Source organism: Protopterus annectens, chromosome 8.part0 (genome assembly GCF_019279795.1).
Source record: "Protopterus annectens isolate FY-2018-M chromosome 8.part0, PAN1.0, whole genome shotgun sequence".
In the NCBI taxonomy this organism is placed as follows: domain Eukaryota; kingdom Metazoa; phylum Chordata; order Ceratodontiformes; family Protopteridae; genus Protopterus; species Protopterus annectens.
This window is the reverse complement of record NC_056741.1, coordinates 784,325,656-784,342,656: the sequence shown is the minus strand read 5'-3', so window position 1 is coordinate 784,342,656 and position 17,001 is coordinate 784,325,656. Positions and strand designations below refer to the sequence as shown.

Here is a 17,001-nt window from a genome sequence, read left to right as displayed (position 1 = left end):
ACAAGTGCTGAGATCAAAGAAACAGATTTGAGTGCTGAAACTAGAAAACTGGCTAGTTATAAGAAAAAAAAAACTAAGCTAGAAGGCTTCCCTCCAACACAGAAGGGCTTGGGGGCTCAGAAGCCTAGAAATAGTCTATACCACTTAACAGGAAAGGCAGGAAATATTAGCACCAGTCCAAGTTGTAAATATCACAGACCAGTAATCGAAGAATAAAAGCGTAGTTTATTATAAAACAGGGTTAGTGCTTTCACTGTAAAGCTTCATCAGACCACAGTTACAAACACAGAACTAACATTTAAATGTATTAGCTACCAAGTAAAATTGCACCTTTTTCACTAGTAAGATTCAAACATGTCAGAAGTTACTAAGCTACTGTATGCACAGCAAAAAATTTCAGTTGCAAATAAATAAAGCACTTATAAAAAACAAACAAAAAAAAGCATGTAAAATCACCTTTCCAGCCTTCTTCTTTTCAGGCATAACACAAATTGCTAAGCTACTGCATAGACAGCAGAAAATGTCAGTTATAAATAAATAAAACACTTATGAAAACAAAACAGAAGAAAAGACATTTAAAAATCACCTTTTCAGCCTTCTTTTCAAAACAGGTTTCATAGATACATATTCATTGAGCCCATGTCCCAAGTGTGATCTTAACTTAAAAATCCATCTCAGTTCAACAAATTCTGTATCATTAATGTCCCCTTGTCTGGGACTTTTTTTTAATAGTTTTTACATTTTTAGTTATGGAGACTATGTGACTCTGTATGTTATAACAAATGTTTGGCAATGGCAGTATATCTGAGACCTTTCCTTGCAAAATAAAGATTGTCCCTTATGTGTTCCCTTAGTCATCTATTCATTTTGCCAACATAAAATTCTTTACAAGTACAGCTAGCTAGATGTATCAAATTCTTGGTTTCACAGCTGCAGCTGTAAATGTATAAACTATACCTGTGTTAGGGTGAACAAAAATCCATGATTCATTTATATAGCAACAAAAGGTACACTTCCCACACTTACTTGTAGTGCCATTATCTGATCTGGAATGAGTATTGTCATTAATCAGGGGTAACAAAGTCTTCTTTTAAGAATTTTTTTATTTTTATACAAAAACATAGGAGATTCCCCCACCATCCTGATCTCTCTGTCATTGTGTAGTATATGACAGTTTCTCATAAACATTTGTTTTATTTGGGAGGGTGGCCTAATGGTTAAGGTGTTTGCCTTACAAACACAAGGTGCAGGGTTTGAGTCTCACAAGGGATAACTGGCTAGCCTTAAAATGTCTTGCAAGGGCAGTTAGCTTAGTACTAATCTATGAACCTATGATCAACATCTGTGCTGTAAACTAAGGGAACTGTAACATTTTTCCTTTCATAACTACTAACTGTGATTTCCCTGTGGGGAGATGATAAATAAAGCTTAGCACTTGTAGTTATTTTACTTTTGGCTAACATTATTGCCTCATCGGCATCTTGCTTCTTGTACCCCCTTCTCAAAAAAATCAGCTTTCATTTCCTGTATCTCAGCATGAAATTCTTGGTCCCTGGCATAAAGTCTAGTTGTCCTCATAGCCTGCTCTCTAACTATATTTCTAAAAACATGGGGGGGGGGGTGCATACTTGTACAATGTAAATATGAGGCTCTATGACATCCCTTCTTATATAGTTTAGTATTAAACTGCCCATCTGAATTATGAACTACTTCATTATCCAAAAATTCAATTTCTCTAGAGAAGTTTAAACTAAACTTAAGAAATGTACTACTATTTTGTAAATAATCAATAAAGGTCTCTAATTGTTCCTGATCTCTTGTTCAAAGAATAAAGATATCATCCATAAAACAACAAAACAATCTTATATACTGTTTGTATTGTCCGTCACCAATACTGCGGTGGTGGTGCTGCGGTAGTGTTGTCGCCTCACAGTAAGACGTTGTCCTGTTCGATTCTTAGCTAGAGCGTCTTCTGTGTGGAGACATGCGTGAATGGGCGTACCTTCGTTGAAGGCTGTGCATCAGGGCCGGCAACTCAGCATGTAAAAATCTACTACCAATCATTAGCAGACCGGAGTTCCGCTGTGGCGATCCCTAACCAGGAAAAGCCGAAAGACACAACAACAACAACTGTCCATCACCCATGACATAAATGTTTTCCCATTGGCCCATCACTATATTGGCATAGCTATTGGCATAAGAAGTGCCCATAGCTACAGCAGCAGTCTGTAGGTAGTATACCCCATCAAAAATAAAAACATTATGTTCTAATACCAACTCAACTAATACCAACTCAAGCAAAAAACAGATTCTGTCTTATCAATGGAATAAGTGGTGTTCACCTGTAGAAACTCTTTCACCATCTGTATAGCCTCTAGATTCGGAATCACAGTGAAAAAACACTGAACATCTAATGTCATCATGTATGTGGGTATTTTATTGTCACTTTCTTTGAGATTATTGTATAAATCTTGCAAAAAAATATTTACTGTCCTTTAATACTACCACATGCTAATTTAAAACAGGTCTCAGCTGTTTCTAAATGTGTATTGATAGTGGCTCGGTGAGCCACCCTCCTCTGATACTATGGGTCTTCCCCACAACATGGAAATTAATGGATTCTCAATGATAAAATATTGAAACAATTCTTTAGTGATTATACCAGCACTCACATAGTCACTTAATGAAGCTGTAATTTTTTGGAACATCAAGTAGATTGTTTTATTTTCAATAACTTTGTACATACTGTTATCTTGTAGCATTTCATTCATCTTCATAAAATAGAAAGCCTTATCAATCACAACCACAGAACCAACCTTATCAGCAGGTCTAATGACTATTGATATATCCATCTGGAGTGTCTTTAAAGCTTCCCTGTCTTCCTTGGTCAAATTAACAAGTCCAGGTCTCCTGTTACTGCACAGCAAATCATATATTTCTCATTCACAGACCCTACTAAACACTTCTAGTACAGTGTGGTTCTGTGGTGTGTATGCACTGGGCTTTCTAAAGTAAAAAGACAGTAACATCAGTCTGTTTATCAAACATTAACATAAGCATCACATTTAAATCAACAATAGTGTCAGCCAAGTCCGCTTGCTGAGCAGGTATAAAAGATAGGCCCTTATTAAGGATCCGATGTTCAACTGCTGAAAAATTTCTATTCGATATATTCCAAACTAATTGTTGTCTGTCAGTTGCCACATCTTTTTATGATTGGATAATTGGTTTCTTCAAATGACTGCTTTCTCTTGGTTCTTCCCTTGCTGTGAGATCTGGTTTTGACACTCTTCCTGTCTCCTTGAAAGGGAATGGGTAACATAGGAAAAACCTGCTCACCACTAAAAACGGTTGTTTTATGGCAAACAACAGGTACTGTGTGAACCTTATCATCTTGCTGAACCACCTCATTTTCAGACAGCCTGGCCTCCTGTGGTGTACCATAAACAGATACATTGATCATGGGAGAAGAAATAATAGATGAAGCATTGGCTCCCGCACCATCATCTTGGACTGCTTCACTCAGTTGAAATGAAGAAAAGGTTGGCTGAATGTGAGACTGCTCAGGAAGAGATGTTTCAAAAGATAACAGAATTAGGGGACAGAGCATGTAGGGAAAACCTGAGATTTTTAGCTATGCGAGAGAAGCTGGAAGGAACAGACTGCATTAATTTTATGAAAGCACAAATAAGCAACTGAACTGGTATTCTACAGCAGGGGGGGTTAGTTGAAAGTGCACATTGTGTGCATGCTACAAACCTGGATATGAGAAAGCAACCTAGAATAAAGATGCAATCCTACCAGCAGAAGGAGTTGATTTTGACAAAACTGTGGCAGAAGACTATCTACTAAAAGTAGCAGACAATAGAGTGTTTGTGGAGAATAATTAACCCTTGTATACGAGGCAGAAGAGGAGTAAATTCATTCCACTACTCAGGGGAATGTTGAGACACAGGTGTGAGATTCAAACTGATGTACCCAGCTGTCTTCAAGGTATTCTTCCCTGGAGGGACAGAATTGAATGTTTTTTTGATAAAGTACATGCTAAGGAGGAAATACAAAAGTTTGTTCAACAAAAAGTGAGCTGTGAAACTGAAGGAGATTCTGCTTCTTGTTCTTCTGGTAATCAAGACCACAGAGAGACTGTACCTGTGAAACCTTTTCTAATGTTTCAAAGGAAAATGTTGGAGAGAAGGAAGGGAGCACAAGAGTTGATTAGAAGAATCGAAAGTACGTTGGAAATGAAGCAGAGACAGGATTTGGGAGATGGAGCTGAGCAATAATAAAACCAGTAGCTTAATGTGAGTTTATAATGCAGTAGTTATATTTGTGTAATATGACAGAACAGTATAATCTGGAAATATTGGGCTTTTTTTCAGAATTTGTTGGACTTGTGGAGGACTCTAAAGTATATGCCCGACTTAATGTCATTAATGTTTGGAAAAATACTTTGGGGGGGGAAGAAGGTAGTAAGTTAACTGTAAATAAAGAAAACATTGTTTTCTTAATAGTACTATTTTTGTGGTGTATGGTAAACTTTGCATGCTATAAAGTAAGTTTTTCTCAGTTATTTTTGGTGTAATGGAGATTGTAAATAGGTGCTGCTGTTCTTTTTTTTTCTTTCCCCCTTCTTTCTTGTTCAGTTTTAAGAAATGTAGGCACTGCAATGTAAAAATGCCTGGTTAAAAGAGCATGACAAAAGAAAAAATAATGTGATTTTTTTTTTTCATTCTTGCATGGGGAATGACTGGATTAAAGCCCTTAGATTGATTTAGTAACAAATTTTAAGAGAAAGCAAGTAAATGAAAAAGAATATTGAAAGGCTTTTTTGTAGCAAATGAATGTATGCTTATTAGCAAGTCTGTATCTGGCCCTCATATCTCCATGGAAACAATCTGATAAAGATAAATTGACTGTCTGGTTCTCATGTCTCTATAGAGACAATCTGATAATGAGAAATTGGGTCTACTTCACGTTATCGTAAGTTGACAATATCGAGTCTGATATTGTCGGCACAACAATATCAAAAGTGAAGCACATTGTGCAAGTAAACGGAAATCTCCGTAAGAGGAGATTTCCGTTTACCTCAATGTAGTGTGGTCTCGGAGTTGGTATATTTAAGAAGGGGGGGTGTGGGGGGGCACCATTTAGTTTTTTTTTTACGTTATTTGATGTTTTACTTAATCGATCAATAAAGTTCGACTTTTATTGATTCGATTAAGTAAACTTTCGATAACGTGATATAGACACGAGAAATTGGCTGTCTGGTTCTCATATCTTCATGGAGACAATCTGATAAAGAGAATTTAGTTACAGTCTAGTGGGGAGTGATTGGCTGGGGAAAAAAAGACAAGATAAACTGGCTAGGAAATTATGTTCTCTGAAGACATTCAGGAGTTTTCCCAGCTGGGAGCGCTATAAAGATATGACAAAAACAGTTAGCACTTAGTAGAAGCACAGGCTGCATCATGTCATGCATCTTAGCATGGATAGCCTTTCTTTTAGGTTAACTCAAGTGTGTGAGTGTGGCTGTCAAATTGTTCCTGTTAGAAGGGCAAAACTTCAATACTTGAAGATGTACATAGTTTTGTGTGTTGGTATTAAATCGATAGGTTTTAAGAGGGTATTGGGGGTTTCTTTTTTTTTTGAGGACTTTCAGTTGAAACAAAAATTTTGTAAGGTGTGACATAGGCTCAAACAGATGTGCCAAGAAACAACTGTATGAAAGTTCAACCTGTCATACTGTGTATGCATGTAACACAAAAGCTGAATGAGACATTTAACAAAAACGGTGTTATAGATAAAAGGCAAGGATAATTACTTCAAAAACAATAAACAATGAAGACCAGTGCCAAGATTAGACTAATAAAACAATAGAAGGCACCCGGAAGGGCCCCTCCAATAATGAGCAGCAATAAAACTTTATTAAATACGCAACACACAACACATAAACGCTTTAATTGGATCACCAGCGTTTTTGTCAAAAAGACTTCATCAGATGTGAAATTGCATTTAAAACCTGATGAACTTTTATCCCTAACCACAAGCTCAACCCACCAGTCACTTTCAGTAATCAAGAAAGTATAGTTTGACTTGTTATTTTGCAGATGCCTAGGTGTTTTGATTGTGTCATCATGCAGTGCATATAATGTGGTCATGTATGTTTGTCACATTTCTATGTGTATCTCTGCCTTGAATGGACTGCAGTCTTCTTCCCCATACCTTCCTTACTTGACTATTACTCTTTGCCTGGGGTTAGAGCCTGGTTTCAGGCAGGGGACAGTTTTGTTATGAAAAGTTGCTCTTCCCCTTCCACCACTAGCTACTAAAGTCTTCTCATCCCGTGCTCCCCAGATGCCCCTGTGATACCCAAATAATCAGTTTTGCAGATGGTAGTTTTTTTTCTCTGTGTTATGTTATTGGACCATTTGACTAGAACAGTATAAGTTTGCCATCAGCTGTAAAATAGTTTATTTATCAGTCTTGCCTTTTGATAAGTTGTCTCATTTCATTTTATCACTCTTTGGATAGACGGCTGTAGCTCTTGTGTTGGCAGAAGGAGAGGACAGTGTGGGAGAAAAAGATATTTTTGCATTTTTTATGTTATAAAGTTTGAAACTGATAGTATTTAACAAATCAAGTATATTTTAAACTTATGCTGTGTATCACTGGCTACTTTCTTTGTAGCCTGCTTTTGAACCTGGACTACCAGTTTGAATACCCTTTAACTTTTATCTTGCAGGCCAGCATCACCTCTCAGCAGCTTGACTGTTTCCATGTGGGACTTTTGAATATTCTATTTCTTGCTCAGAAACTGTATGTTCCAGTGGTTTTCTTCTTTGCTGTGCCATAGTTATAAGTATTTTAATAAAGTTTGCTTAATCCTTTACTCATTACTTTAACATTTAAAGCATTTAATCAAGATGTGTAATGGTTCAGATTTACTTATTCTGACACTTGCTGGACTGGGAGTTGTATGTATTCTGGTTTCCAGTTTGATCCATCCCCTGGTGGAGGTCAAAATAACATATTATAATTTACATCCATTTTCATTTCAGTGATTTTCTGTCTTCCACTTCAGGATCTGGTGGTCTGCAAAGCACAAAAACCTTCTTGAAGTTGACATTAACTCCTTGCAGTATACCTGGTTACCTACAGTGTAGTGATGCATTCCTTGATGTTGGTACACATTCTGCTCCACCTTTCTCTTTCTTCCAGTAGAAAACAATTTCAAATGTTTATATGTAGATAGTGCTGTTCATTGTATGTTCTTTACCATGTTTTGTATGGCTGGTATCCAGAAGGGTTTGCTGCAGAATTTCGAGTGTGTGATTGATCGACAGCTGTTTAGTTGACTGCATATAATCGACAGGTGTGTGAAATTGCACAATTCCTGGGGTTGGAGAATATGCCCTTACCCAGTGTTTGTGTGATTTCAGAGTTAGTATATATAATTAGCAGGGGCTCTCAGGGGTGCAGGAAGGCTTGCTCCACTGCAGTGGATTTGTGTTTTTTTTTTTTTTTAATTTTGTATGCGCTGAGGCTTTTTCTTGGTACATGCATACTGGCATGTTAACATCAGTGTTTTTTTTTTACTTTTTGTCGACTGTTTACCAGTTGACATTAGGTATATTTCTATCTTTCCTATACACCCATCCAGAAATGGTACATTATGTCATGTGTATATATGGTTTGATGAATTTTCATCTTTTACTGGAACTCCTTAATCGGCGGTCCCATATTAAATCACTGAACACTTAAAATAGCAAACTCTGTGTAATCAAACCTTTTTATTTGAAATGGCGAAATCCCAAATGCACGGAGCAGTGAATTTTTTCCCCAGGGGAAAAAAAAAACACTGGGCCGTTTTTGGGACTTTGCCATTTCCTCCACTATTGTGCGATCTCAGAGTTGGTATATTTAAGTAGGAGGGTGTGGGGGGCACAGCCCCCCTCTTTATTTTGTGTTTGTGTTTTTTTTTTTTTTTTTTTATAGAGCAGTGATATTTTCCTAGGGAAAATAAATCGCTGTTCTGCATGTTCGGCATTTTACCGTTTCGACATTTTAGGGTCGATTATACAGTGTTCGCTGTTTTAATATAGACCCTTAATCGGCTTGGTTAGATGTATAATTTGGGACAAAGGCTACTTACAGAAAGCAGCTTGTCATAGGTATGGGGTCTGTGACTTGTGATAACTCAGTGGTTGTAGTTTAATGAGCATGTAGACTTTGTATGTGGCTTATAATAAAGTCATAAGGAAAACCAGACTGTCCAACTAACCCCAGGAGGGAAAGGCATCACCTGTCTATATGAAGCTTAGTTAGTATCAGAGTTAGAACAATTACTTAAGGTAGAGAGTAGTGTATATGTGAGAGAAGCTAAGTCTGTGTGTGTTTGCAAGATCTGAAACTTGCCAACCACCTATAAATCTTGCTTGATCTAGGTATATGATTTTTGGAATCATCCCTCACAGCCTAGCTGCTAGAGACTCTGAAAACATTTTACAACCTGCACTTACCAGCAGCCTTTCAAATTAACACCAAGTTATCTAGAATATTTTCTGGTGTTAGGAATAACAGAATAGAAAACATCATTACCAGTTTACATGTTTATGGAAACTGTTTTTTATATATTTTTTTTGGCCTCTTTGATGTCCCATAACCATTGATCCCACATCCTCATTGACCCTTTGGTTACCTGTTTCCAAGGACACTAACCACAGGAGTCAAAAGATGTGGATTTTAGGTTTTCATCTTGTGGGAATTAGAATTCTTTTTTTGACTTTAATCCCTTCCCCTGTCATCTGACAGGTGTGGTACAATGCTTGATAAGTTAGACTACTGTGCACTTCAGCATATATACTATGCCAAGCTTTAAGAATGATGCTGTCTTTGGCAGGCTTGCAACTCTGTCTGAATCCTCTCATTCAGGGGTCTGTGTTTGCACATCCAAAAAATAATAATTGAACATTAGCTAGTGAAAGTTTAATGTACCAAAAAAGCTTAACAGCAAAAAATAATTCATCGAATAGCCATAGTTGGCCGACATCACAAACATAACCATTAACCACAAAACACAAAATAAAGCAAACTTGCTCAAAGGAGCATGTACACATAAATCAAAAAAGAAAGAAATGTCAAAATGCTGAGTAATCCACAAACTGGTAGGAAGGAGAACAAAAGAACCGTTTATTCACAGACACAGCGCTTTCACCCTATGTCCCTTCTACATTACAACAGTTGGCACCCCAACCATCAAAAAAAAGAGTGTAGTAAAGGGCCAAATGGTTAGGATTTCAAGATTGACAAGTAGTGAAGGTGATTTTGAACACAAAATGTATACTGTTGTAGGTATGTTTCAAGAAAGAGGTTACCCAAACAAGTTATTGATTAAAATTAGGAATGAAGTATGTAGAAAAAGAAAAGAAAAGTTCTTATCTATCTTGCATACCAACACAGGGACTACATTCGCAAAATTAAAGGTGATAGATTATGATACATCTTTAGTATTGCCTTTTAATTATGAAGCTACACAAATATGGACTATGGTCAACAATTCATGGAACCAGATTTTAAGTCCCGACATTAAAAATATGTTAGGATTGGCCCCTAAAGTGACTTTTTCTAGAGGTGCCAACCTTAAGAATCTGTTTGAAAAAACATTTAACAAGAAAAGGATGGTATCTAGGACGTCTAAGTGTAACGTGTTAGGCATGTACATTTATTAACACAGGGCCATATGTCATGGTAGAGGGGTACCAATGTTCGATACCTAGTCCAGGCAGTTGTAATTGTAATACTAGGATGGTGGTCTATATAGCTACATGTCTGACCTGTTCAGCATTCTATGTGGGTAAAACCACTAGAAAATTCAAAGAATATTCGAGCATGTAAGGGACATTAAAAAAAGTAAGGAGGAAAGTGCACTTTATAATCATTCAGTGAAATGTGAGGGCTTCAATAAATTCTTGTTTTTTATTATTGGTAGAATTGTTGACCATTTTAGAGAGGGTGATGTTAACCTATACCTAGAGAATTTGGAGTTAGAATGGCAATTGAGGACAAACGTCACTATATGTCCAGGTATTAATGATAATATATCATTAATTCTGTATTGACGTGAAGAGCATTGCAGGTTTAAGGTGACCACTAGAAATAATGTCTCTTTTATAATAACCCCCCCCCCTTTTTTTGTAATGTCACATATGCAGGTTTAAAATACATATATGTTTCTTTGGTACACTTCTGTTAGTCAAGTTTTTTAACTTAACTTATTTATTTATAGCAGGATTTGCACATATTTATGTATATTAATATTTATTTGTGCATGGTTATATATATTTTTATCTAGTCATCCAGTTATTTAATATTATAGTACATTTATTAATGTGTTCCATTGTTTTTAACTATATTTCTTGAAGAATTAATTGGCACAGCATTTTATAATTAGTAGTGGGCGTGTTGTATTTTAGAGTTGCATAAATTGTAGAGCTTTTTTTGTGTTAATTCACTCTGATGATGCCCTATGGACATAGGGTGAACGCGCTTAGTCTGTGAATAAATGGTTCTTTTGTTCTCCTTCCTACCAGTTTGTGGATTACTCAGCATTTTGACACTTCTTTCTTTTTTGTTTTATAACCATTAACCAACCAAGGTGGGGGACTGTGCCCCCCATACCCTCTTAACTATATATACCAACTCCAACATCACACTACAGTGGGGAATAGGAAAATTTAGAAAAAGGTTTCCTTCGCTTACCTTATGCATTTTCACTGTTTAGCTTGTTCGGTATTTTAAACTTTCATTGTTTAAAGTTTGATTACTAGCCATTCGCGGTAATTTTTTTTTTATGTGTGAACATAGACCCCTCATTCAGCATGTCTGTGATTTGATCCAGATGTGTCACTTTGCATCTGGGTGCTTATTATTTATTCCTCCTAGGATAAGCAAACCAGTATGATCTGTTTACAGCCATCTCTCCCTCACCAGCTAATGCAGTGACTGATCCATTAACTGAACATAGATTTCCTGGGCATCAGTCAGGTCTTTATTCCTCTCCACCATGAAGCTGCCATAGGGCTGTCCATTTTTTGTTCGCAAGCAAATTTGTTCATCACTAAGGAGAGGGGGTCAGGATTACTTTTTGAAGTTTTTTTATGCTGGAGTTTTTCCTCACAAGCAGAAGCATCAATGTACATCACACAGTTCAGATTTAATGTCTTCCTGCAATGTCACTGGAGAGGTATCTCCAGTGATTTTTAGGGCTGGTAGCTCTGAAAGGTGCATCTTTACTATCTTCTTAATTTCATGATCTCTCAGAATATTATGGTGTAGCCCGCAGTGCAGATTGGTTTTGTCGGAATTATGCACTGCGTTTTAGTAAAGTGTGAGATCACTGCAGCACATCAGATTTATTTTGGGTGTGGAAATACTTCCATAATAAGGTTTCACCATTAAAAAAGGCAATGTGATTTTGGAGATAGGAGTCACCTATGACTCATAAGTGTGAAAGGAATGTGAAGAATAGTGTTTGTTAAGGCTTTCATACGTAACCTTGATTAAGTATGCTAAAGATGTAGGTCTGACAGTGCATCCTGTGCTGTTTTGGCAAAAGGTAAGATACAAATGCTGATTGGCATACAGTTTTCTTGTGGGGTAGGGGCATTTCTGATGCTATGTATTACACTGAAGCTGCATATCTTGCCTTCACTGGGAGACCAGAAGATGAAGAGCAGTGAGTGATCTTTTGGTTGGATGAGAAGTACAGACTACAATCGAAATGGTTCACAGTCCAGGCCAGAATCAGAATGTTACTGGCATCTCCTGAAGGTTGCTAGTGGAAAGTTCTAAGGTCAGTATGAGTCCCAGTTTAGTGCAGCATTAAGTGACAGGAAGCATTACTGTAGAGATCAAATAAGGCAAGGCTAATAAATTTGAGGACAGAGCAAACCAGGGCAAGAGATGCTCATTTTACACTAGAAAGAAAAAAAAAAGAGAGAAATTGTTTTGCTGTGTTTTGATCAAGTTTGTTTTTTTTTTAGGTTTGTAACAAATCATTCACAAGAAAGCCACATCTGGAAGAGCACATGATACTTCATACTCAGCATAAGCCCTTCAAGTGTACCTATTGTGAGGAGCATTTCAAGTCACGGTTTGCAAGACTAAAGCATCAGGAAAAGTTTCACCTTGGTATATTATAATCACTTTGATATAACAAAGAAAACACAGCATTTTTGAAGCATAAGACTTGATTGTATTGTTAAAACATTTATTTTGTTAGTACTGTATATATTTTGTCAATTTGGCCATTTTACTGCAGGGTAAAACCTTAAAATATTCAAGGATTTTTAATGCCTTGGGAAGAATGGATTTATTCTTGTGTTACAAAGATCAGAAAGAAATAACTGCATCACTTTGATGTTTATAAGCAGTGGTCTTCAAATTACAAGGAGACACCAGAAAAACTTCATTCTGGACTTCAAACGGAGTTGCTAATGAATGTGGGATTATTAATTGCTTTAGTTAAGTCACTTTTTTCAGAGCTAGTGAACATTTACACTTGATTAATATTTAGCATTCTGGATTTTATTGTAATGCCCTAGTATTTGAGAATTTTGTACCTTTTTATGCAGTGTTGTAATTACTATGTGAGGCATGTAGATTAGGACAGGTATAGTGCTGTAATTTGAACTGATTGTCACATGTTTAGTTAATGCACTGTTGCTAATATTTAATTTTTTGCATCAACCCAAGACCTTGCTTGATGGCTTCACTTCTGATTGGATGTCAGTAGTGAAGCCATCAGTATCTTGCCTGATGGTTTCACTACTAACATCCAATCAGTCCATTTGTTCCAGGGATCCAGGAGATGGGCATTCATGGACTGGATGAGAGCCCTACAGCCCATTCATTCCCACTCAGAAATCCAGAACAGCTCTTCTGTTTCATACAGCACCACATAAAAAGGTACACAGTTCTGAAATACTAGGGCATTACTGTAAGACCAAATATGAGGCATAATAAAGAAGAGAAAATGTTCAACTTGCTGTTCTTGGCAGCTCCTCTGAGTCCACTACTGTTGTCTTCTGAGGTGAAAAGTCCCATCACTAAGATGAGAAACATAAGAAAGCTGTAAGTGAAGTTGTTTTATTGGCCAGAGGCCAGTTTCCTGTATTTTAAGTGTCTGTATAAATTTGACACTTTTGCATGCCTCTGTCCATCATTCAACTGTGGTTATTAGTGCACTGTCTAGGTGCAAATACCTAGAAACCAAATATTCTGAAACTGTACCAGTAACTTGATGAGTAAAGAGACACTGCTTTGTGCATTGAGTAGCACAGAGCTGCGGTGGGGAGCACTACCCATTGAATTTAGCATTATATAACCTAGTCTAGTTTGTAGCTCCAAAAGCACCCGTAGTCAACCCACTGTTAACCCCTTGCACACCTCACCTTTGTAGCACACCCTGTAAATTACCTGACATCATGGATATGCACTTTCCAAATTTGTTTGCAGCCAGTTTGGTGGATAATAGGTATATTGAAATAGTTGTCTAATGTTCACTGACAACCATTTAATCCTCAAAGAAACAAATACAATATTCGAAAGATGCATAAACACAATACCTCCGGAGGCAAAACTCTAGTTTACACTTATAATAACAATCTGGTTGTCAACACAAGCTACACCCACCACATAACAGTACACACCACAAACAAAGACCTAGTTATACTGAGGCACTTCAGTGCAATATTTCCAAACCTGAAATACCTCCCATATATTTCACCTGCAAAAGTTATCCTCAGCAAACCCAAAAGCACTCAATAGAAACAGCACCTAATGCTGCGCATACAGTCATACCCAATGGAGCCTCAACCACCAAACCTATATGGCAAGCATGTACACTACCAAGGATTCTAGTCAAATGGAATGCCATTGTACGACATACCTCTAGGTTGGTTAAACTGGATGACTTACTGGAGTTCCTCCATGTTCAGATTACCATAGACAAAGTCTCATACCATATCCTAGCACTTTATATGTCACCCTGTATGTCCTATGAAATCCATAGCTCATGCTTAGACCTATTGGCGACACTTACATTTCAACCAAATTCCATACTCATGGGGAACTTTATCCCTTTATAAACTGGGAATCCGGAATGACCCCAAATTTGCAGGAGCAGAGATTCTTAGACTTTGTAAACGCACATACCCTGGAACTGCTTGAGGTAAAAACATATTGGACCTAGGGAAAATGCTGCACCCACCTCCCTCTTGTGCTGGTCCCGTCTGGTAAGTTTGGACCACAAGGCTGACTCCTTCAAAATAAGAATCAGTTCTGTAGCCCCAGCAAACCCTTTAACAGTTAGAAACTACTCCAAGGCAAAACTACCTTTTATTAATTGATAACCTGACAAAATTTCAAACTTCTTCAAACACAGATTTATGTGGAATTATTCACAGAAGCTCTGTTTATCCATGTCAGTGATGATATAGAGGCTGCTGTGCCTACCAGACGTAGGCCCAAAACTAACTAGAAAAACAAACCACCCTGGTGGAATCTAAAGCTAATCAGGTTGTGCAGCAAAAGAAAAAAAAAACATAGCTAAAATTAGGAAGAGTAACACCAAAAAAAGATAAACTGTCTATTCAAACTGAATAGATGACTCAGAGGATTAATTAAGTCCAAAAAAGCAAATTTTGAGGTGGAGATAGCATCCCAGGTGATGGATAGCTATATGACCTTATTTTGCTATATCCAGAAACTCAAAGCAGTGCACTGCAGTGTGCCAAACTGTTGGTAAATGGAGCCACATTTACAGAATTGGGAGATATAGGAAATCTTCTGGTGATAAATTCAGCTCCAGCTTTAACCCCCCCCCCCTCACCCCCAGACACTCTAAAGGAAATACCATCTATCATAACCCCTCCAGCTTTCAGTAGGGAACAAGTCTTAGATGTGCTCTGTTAAACCACGATTATAGCTTCAGTGAGCCTTCATATAATATCCCAGGGTGTTTCCTAAATAACCTGACATATGACCTGTCAGGGCTGCTGGTGTCATCATTCAACTATAGCCTCTACAGTGGCTTTGCACCACATGAGTGAAACACTGCAACATTCATCCCTCTGCACAAGGAAGGAATATCAACAGATCCTGGGAATTAAAGACCCATTAGTCTGATTAATCTCGTATACAAAGCCATGCAAATAATTTATATGGAAAGGATTAACATTGACATGGGAAACCTTCAGACACTGGACCCATCCCAGTTTGGTTTCATTAAAGATAGATTATGCCTGGTGGACTTTTTAAGAAGGTTACCAAGGCAATCGATGATGGCAAAATGGTGCATATTACTTACCTCGACATAGCTAAGGCATTTTTTACAAAACAAAACTTGGGCAAAGTAAATAAATGGAATTAAGCATAAGCCCCTATGTATAAATATGCTTAACTCATTCACTCTGGAGCAGCTCAGAAAATGTTGCCTGCTTACTTCCAACATAGGAACGACAGTGCAGCCTAAGCTCATTTTCAGATAATCTATTTGTAATACGATACAGAAAACAAATGTTCATAACTCTTTAACCGTAAGAGCTAGAATAAAAATGTAAATGTGAAAGTTGTTCAGCAGACACTGACGTTTCCAACAGTGTAAATGTTGATAGTGTGTATCTAACTCATTATTAAATATTTGCAAAAGAATGCCGATATTATGCATATTTTTTACCTTTTTGGTAAAACAAATCACAATATCTTGGTGAATGTACCATGTAAACCCATACAATGTGTAATTAATTTCTTTGTATGAATGTCTGCTTTAAAATGATACCTTAACCATTACTGTGTGATGCTCCTTTACTGAGATATTCACAGAAATATGATTAATATTATATTTCTCATAATTGATACATAAACAAAGCATAATATCTCATCACCTGTAACAGATAGAGACATGTTAGTGTACAGGTTGTGTGGCTCAATGTCGGCTTCAAAATGATGCATCATTTGTGTCATCACCATGCTCCATTGCAAAGATATGGGCATAATAATGAGAAATATGGCAAGTGTATAATTTTCATAATCCTACAAGACTAAACAAAATGTGATATCTGTACATGTGTACAGCATACAAACACAGTTCTTTCACTATGTTGTAAGGAGTAATACTGAATTCAAAATGAGGTATTACTTGGCACATTGGCATGCTCCCTCGCACAGTTATTTACCAAAATATGAAAATTCATAATTTCTGTAACATACGCCCTAAACAAACTGTGATATCTGTACATGTGTACAGCCCACTGGCACAGTTCTTTTACCATGTTGTAACTATTAATACTGTCTTCAAAATGAGGTACTACTTAGCACATTGGCATGCTCCCTCACAAAGTTATTTACCAAAATATGAAAAACATTCATAATTTCCATAACACAAGCCCTAAACAAACTGTGATATCTGTACACATAAGCCTTAAACAAACTGTGATATCTGTGCATGTGTACAACACATGGGTACAGTTCTTCTACCATGTTGTAAGGACTAATACTGTCTTCAAAATGAGGTATTAGTTAGCACATAGACATATTTCGTTAGCAAAGTCATTCACTAAAACATGAAAAAAAATCATAATTTTCATAACCGTAGTGTTAATTAAAAAACTGTGATATCTGTACATGTGTACAACACATGGGCACAGTTCTTTTACCATGTTGTAAGGACTAATACTGTCTTCAAAATGAGGTATTACTTAGCACGTTGACATCTTTCCTTAGCAAAGTCATTCACTAAAATATGAAAAAAAAATCATAATTTTCTTAACCTTAGTGTTAAAAACTGTGATATCTGTACATGTGTACAGCCCACGGGCACAGTTCTTTTACCATGTTGTAACTATTAATACTGTCCTCAAAATGAGGTACTACTTAGCAAAATTACAAGCTCCCTAGCAAAGTTATTTACCAAAATATGAGAAAAATCATAATTTCCATAAC

General features: G+C 36.9%; 1 protein-coding gene across 2 annotated transcripts in view; it reads left to right on the top strand.

Moving 5' to 3' along the window:
- ZBTB41 (zinc finger and BTB domain containing 41) overlaps positions 1-17,001 on the top strand; it is a 660,593-nt gene that overhangs the window by 325,652 nt on the left and 317,940 nt on the right. For both annotated transcript variants that reach the window (XM_044080254.1, XM_044080256.1), the window contains one exon: positions 12,042-12,189. In XM_044080254.1, coding sequence (XP_043936189.1) covers positions 12,042-12,189 — 148 coding nt within the window. The remainder of the gene's footprint in view (positions 1-12,041; positions 12,190-17,001) is intronic.